At 47.2% G+C, this 6,390-nt stretch overlaps 1 protein-coding gene across 1 annotated transcript; it reads left to right on the top strand.

The window, feature by feature from the left end:
* Positions 1 to 69: 69 nt before the first annotated feature.
* On the top strand, positions 70 to 6,166 carry PRDM14 (PR domain containing 14; the record flags this gene model as incomplete). Its single annotated transcript, XM_010188395.1, has 6 exons — positions 70 to 129; positions 209 to 366; positions 494 to 764; positions 2,241 to 2,443; positions 3,870 to 3,971; positions 5,939 to 6,166. Coding segments are annotated over 6 exons (1,022 nt in total), but the record flags the coding sequence as incomplete, so codon positions are not given.
* Positions 6,167 to 6,390: the final 224 nt, after the last annotated feature.

The following is a 6,390-nucleotide window of genomic DNA, read 5'->3' as shown; positions in this document are numbered from 1 at the left end:
CTCCCTCTGCCCTGCTGCACCTGCAGGGCTGGCGCCGGGCTGAAAAAGGGGTGCCTTCTCTCTCCGTAGGTGCTGCGGACTCCTCCTGCGCCCCGCTGCTCGACAGGGACTCGCTGCAGCTGCCCGAAGGTAGGGACCCGGTGCTGCCTGCTCCCCGGCCGCCCCCGGCCGCGAATGAGCCGCGCTCAGCCCCTCCTGTTCCCCGCAGGGCTCTCGGTGCTACGGGTGGCGTACGGGGACGTGTCTCAGCTCGGCGTCTTCTGCACGGACCCCATCTCCAAAGGAGTCCGCTTCGGCCCTTTCCAAGGCAAAGTGGTCAACACCAGCGAGATCAAGACTTACGACGACAACTCGCTGATGTGGGAGGTAGTGGAGGCACCGCCGGGCTCCCCCACACTCCCTAAACGGGGCTGGGCGGTCGGTGGGATTGGTGCGAGTGGTACGTGTGTGGAAAGGGTCGGTCAAACCTGATCCTTTTCTCCCCGCTCTCCAGATCTTTGAATACGGCCGCTTGAGCCACTTCATAGACGGGAAGGGCGCCTCTGGCAACTGGATGTCCCTGGTGAACTGTGCCAGGTTCCCCGAGGAGCAGAACTTGATGGCTCTCCAGGTCCAGGGCCAAATCTTCTACGAGAGCTGCAAGGACATCTTGCCGAAGCAGGAGCTGCTGGTGTGGTACGGCGATTGCTACGTGCAGTTCCTGGGTATCCCCATCAGCCTGAAGGGCATGCCGGAGGGGAAGAAGCCCTCGGAGCATCCCGAAGGTGAGCCTGCCGCCGACCCCTCCAGGGCCACTGCCACGTAGTCTCGTGGACCCGGGTCTGGCCGGGGTTAGACCCATATTAAGGGAAGTGAAGAAACTCGGGTATCACTTTTTTCCCAGCGGTGTTTTACTTTAAACCCTTCCCGGTCCCTGTGGTGAGCGGGTGGCGGGGTGACCGACCCTGCTGCGGGGATGCTCTGGGCTGGCGGTGGCCCCGCTCCTACGCGTCTGCCCGCCCTCCCCTTCCCTTGCAGCCTTCAGCACCCCAAAAAGTAGCATCCCCCCGGCACCAAGAAGCCCGGGGATTGCACCTAGGGCTGCTGTCAGATCGAAGCAAGAGGCACCTCTTGCTCGCGTTTCCTCGGGGATTTATAGGGTTAAAGGTGTTAACCTGGCTGCTGTAAAACATCTGGTACTGGGCTGAGCTTGCCTCGGCACACTTTTTTTGGGGGGGGGGGGGGCGGCGCGTTTTGGGAGGAGAAAAGCTTTTGTGGGGTATTCCTGGCTTTGTCCTGCTTTATCCTACGATTACAGACTCGTGACTTAAAAAAATTTTTCTTGTAATTAACACTCAGTAAATGAGGCAGCCTGAAGTAGTTCCGATGCGGTAATGCTGATACTGCTTGCAGAAGAGACACCAGACGCACTTACTTTTTCGGGAGTAGTTCCACTTCTAATGCGCGGAAAGTGCGGCGTCCTTATAAAGTTAGATATGGAGGGAACAAATCAGTGACGATGCAGGGAAGGCTGAAGCGGGTGAGGGATGGGCCGGCTGGGTGCACCTGTAAGGAAGAGACGTTTTTGGCAAATTGACAGAGAAATTTTAGTAGCTGTTGTCTTAAAGTGCCTGGTTCAGATAGCTGGTAAATTGTTAATTTCGTTTTAAGGCGTAAGCCAAAGTTATTTTTATTAGAAGCAGAAAAGGATGTGTAAACATTTGAAAAGCTTCCTGTGTTGTTCCTAAATCCGGTGATTAAAAACCGCTTAAAATACAAAAGAAAACCAAATAAACGTCTTTTTGTTCGATAGTATTTTGAAAACTTAAAGAAGATGTGCTCATTTATTTTTGTTTTCGGGATGGGAGGTAAGCTTTACGGACGAGGCAATGTTTCTGTGTAGGGAGAAGCTTTTAGGTGGGACTCAGCGTTGGTTTTTCACATATTCGCTCGCTGTTTATGGGGCTAAAGGGATGAAATCCTGTCTTTGCTGAAGTCAGTAGCTAAAACAAATAATTTTATCAGGCTGTGGACTGTAGTTTGTTTCCCTCCCTTTAAAAGGCAAGCGGAGCAGTGCGAACGCACGAAACATCGGACGTGTATTTTGTTAAATACGTTGCCAGAAGCCGTTTACCGTTATTACCGTCCCGGAGACTTAAAATTCTCCTTCGTGTACGGGCTCTTACGAGGAAGGGGGTCTGAAATGAGCCCCTTTTGCTGTGGTGTAACGAGGAGATGGCCCTTTCCCTTCTGCCGTACAGAAGCTGGGGAGAGCTTTAAGTGCGAGCGCTGCGGCAAGGTTTTTGCCTACAAGTACTACCGGGACAAGCACCTCAAGTACACCCGCTGCGTGGACCAGGGGGACCGCAAATTTCCTTGTCACCTCTGTAACCGCTCCTTTGAAAAAAGAGACAGACTGAGGATCCACGTTCTCCACGTTCACGAAAAGCACAGACCTCACAAGGTGAGCCTGCTCCTGGAGCTCTCCGCGGTTACTGGGGGGACTGGTTAAGGAGTTGTCTTTGGCCGTGTTAGGGTGCTGGTGTTCCTCCTTCTCCAGTTTCCCTGGCGGGACCAGTCTGCCTGTACAGGAGGAGTTTGTCTTGTGCAGCAGAGCTCAGTGGAAGAAATTTAATGAATTGATATTGGGAAAATAAACCCCACAGTCTCAGTGAGAGTTTAAAAAACCACAATATTTCTCCTGGGTTTTTTGGATGTTTGCATGTTTTGCTACTTTTCTCACACCGTGTGGGGCTCAATTGTGCTTAAAGCTGTTCCACTTGTGAAAGATGAAGAGAACTATATCTTGTGGTCCTCACTCCCCCATTCAGCCTGACAACCGAAAAACGACTCTGTCTGTTGGATACAACAGGAGTTAAAAGATTTAAAATTCAACGTGAAGCAGATTTGCAAATTATAGAATCAATTCTTTGTTGAGATACTTCATCTCCACCAAAAACCTCCGTGTAGCATCACTTTTCTTTAGGAGCACTGCAAATGGAAAAGCACTTTTACTAAAGGCTTGGGAAGAGCAAGTTCCAGTGCTTGAAATGGCAGTTTAGAATACCAGGAAGATAAGCTTATTCTGAATATATTGAATTTATATGAGATCAACTCAAAAAGCAAAGATTAAAAAAAAGTCAGTTACAAAATTACCTTCTTTCAAGATTGGCCATAGCTTAGTTTATTTTGAACTTATGAATAACTTTTTCAATTTAGTTGTAGGAGGGAAAAATGTTTTGGGGCTCATACAATTTGCACTGAATTCAGTGCAAGTCTCTCAAATTACTTCAGTCCCGGAGCACACGCGACACAGCAGCTCCTTAGGGGGGAAGGATGATGCTTGTTTAATTCCTGAGGAGAAGCACTCTGACAGATGAAGCTGTAGGCGCAGTGCTGTGACTGACTTACCATTCCTGAAAAATGGTTATTGTTTTCAGAAGTCGCCTTCAAATTTTTTTTTAGGATGTTTACCTTTTAAGCAAAAATTTAAAATGACAACTGGAGCTTTATTTACAGAAATTTTCAGATTTTGATAACCAAACGTCAATTGTCTGCCTGTGTTCTGAAGGACAAATTTAATTAAACCATTTTAACCACATAAAAGAGAGCTTTGAAATTTTGCATGATTTTCCTTCTTTTTTTAAAAAAAATGTTCTTGAAACCAGATTAAAATTCTGACTATTTCAAATTGTTACTACTTAAATTACTGCTGTTTGTTATATTCATGAATACATAAATATATATGTAGATAAATATATGTAATACTTAATTATATACATTAATATACATAGGAAAATGCATGCACACATCATCCACATACCTATTTTTTCTTTTTAGCTATGCTCTTGTGTGCTTCCTTTTAACTCTATCCTTTTTCTTTCCCTCAGTGCTCAGTGTGTGGGAAGAGCTTTTCTCAGTCCTCCAGCCTGAACAAACACATGAGGGTTCACTCCGGGGAGCGCCCCTACAAATGTGTCTACTGCAACAAGGTAAGGCAAAGCCTCGTCTCATGTCTGTGCCCCAGCCTGTCCCTCTGTCTGTCTTCTACAGCGCTCAGCATCACCTCACGCCTGGGGGGAGGGTGGATCTTTCCATACTTCTTTTACTATTAATTTTTCTTTTCTGATTTCTTTAAAGAAAATATCTGCTATTTATATTGATATCAAGATGAGTATGGATTCAGGGTGCAACTGTGAGTTGGAGTAACAACCAGTTGGTTCTGGTCTCTGTGCTCCTGCTCTCCATCTGATGTGGAATTTGTGTTTCATCCCAGCTTGGAGAGCTGTTGCAGGGATAAGGTCTAGGAAAGCTTGAGAGCATTTCAGATACCATCCAAGGCACCCAGCTAGATCCAATATTTCCCTTTTTCATTGGATAGATTTTTATATTTCTGACACTGTTTCTGGAATAGAGTGAGCAGATTTGGTCCCCTAAACTGAACCTGCATGATACGTCTTTGTGCATGCTTACCTTGAAGTAAGAGGGCCATTGATGTGCAACTGGGCATGGAGGTTTCATTTCAAAAAGAACATAAATAAAACCATACAGCACTGATCAAAGATGTTCTCAAGTGTTACTGCTCTTCACAGAAGGGATGATTCAGGTGAGATCTCCCTGTGAGAGCAGTGGCAGCTCTCCCAGCAGACAGAGGGCGGATATACAGGCTGCTGCTGGGTGAATATCAGTAGGGCTCCAGGTGCTGTGGAGTCTTGATGCAATGCAGAAGCACCGTAAGCATGTAGTAAGGTGTTCCTGATCTTGTAGAGGGAGGTGTTTTGTTTATGGCTGTCTGGACTAACAAGCACCTGAAGTGTCCTGTAGTAAGGTATCTCAAAAGAAACTCCTTTGGGCTATTATAGTTCTTTCCCTCCCAGACATCCTGAACACTTGTAGGCAGTGGATAGGATAAAATGTCATCCTTTCATCCTCTGACCACAAGAAGAGATGGCAGAGCTTTACAGGTTGCTCTGTGAACAGATCTCTCTAGGATATGTGGGACCCTGCTGAGCAGCCCCAGCCACTCTGGTAGGACCATTGCAGATTAGGTCAGATTAATCGGCTGCAGGACACAGCTGTCCTAAGATGTAGACATCATTTTTGTGGCTGGGAAACCAGGGGTTATTTTTAAGCATCCTCACCTGCTCCTCGTGCAGTCATGATTCGTCTTTGCTGCTTTTACTTCCCAACAGTGGTGGTGCTTCAGGGCAGTTTTGTTTTCCCTGCCCCTTTGCTCACTATCTTGGTAACATCGTGAGATTAAAGGAAAAGCTTTGGGGCTGGTCCTCAGACACACTTTGGCCCTCTTGATGTACACTTGGTGAGAATGCACCACTCTCTAAATGGAGGAGGACTCTTTTTGAGGAGGACAGAGTGATTGTGCATACTTTGCTACTCATAGTTTGCCTGTGTGGGAAAACAGGCTAGAAGCTCTGAATGAAGAAAGAGCAGAGTGTGATGGACCAGGGTAAATGAAACCCCAAAAGATGGGTGCTGGACTGCATGAATGAATGTTGGAGCTGAATCCCAAACCAGTGTACATGAACATGAAAGGGTTTAACTTTGGAAACTAAAACTGAAAGGGAAAACCTGCATTATTTGTTAAGTTATTTCCCAAACATAAAGGAGCTGCAAAGCTAATTAGAACAGTATTGACTTCTTATCTTTTGACATGGAAAAGATATTTACTGGTGTCTCTGGTCAGAAATCTTTCTCTGAGCTTCACCTAACTTCATGGGCTCAGCCACATATGTATAGCAATAGCTGTTGGCTTCTGGTTCCTCCTCGCTGCTGGGAGTTCTTGTTTTTCTCTAGTTATTGGAGGATGTGAGCTATTTGAAAACTTGTTTTCAGGATACATTGCTTATGATGGAAATGTGTTAGGTAAACCTCAGTATTATATATGTGAAAATAGATTATTTTCAACTCCTCCCCCCCTTTCTGATCCCTGCATTTCCAGGCATTCACAGCATCCAGCATCCTGCGCACTCACATCCGCCAGCATTCAGGGGAGAAGCCCTTCAAATGCAAGCACTGCGGCAAAGCCTTCGCCTCGCATGCAGCCCACGACAGCCACGTGCGCCGCACGCACAGCAAGGAGAAGGGCAGCACTTGCCTGGTGTGTGGCCAGCACTTCTCCGAGCAGGAGGATTACCACTTCCACATGAAGATTCACACCACCCATTAGTCAAGAGCCCTGCGGCCACGTCCTGAACCAGCTTCATGTGTGCATGTATTTGTGCATGGTTGTGCGCATGCTGCAGGAGGTGACATTTACCCTTGCAGCTGCTCTTTGGGTATGCCCAGTCTCTGGACACTGGGCATATTTCTTGAGTGCAGGGGTCAGGAGTTTATCTTGCCTGGGTACCCTGATGCCACACTGGGGTGAAGTCCAACATGCACTATCCCACC

Source organism: Mesitornis unicolor, unplaced genomic scaffold (assembly GCF_000695765.1).
Source record: "Mesitornis unicolor isolate BGI_N332 unplaced genomic scaffold, ASM69576v1 scaffold22697, whole genome shotgun sequence".
NCBI lineage: Eukaryota > Metazoa > Chordata > Aves > Mesitornithiformes > Mesitornithidae > Mesitornis > Mesitornis unicolor.
The sequence above is the reverse complement of the archived record's forward strand: the minus strand, read 5'-3'. Positions and strand labels throughout refer to the sequence as shown.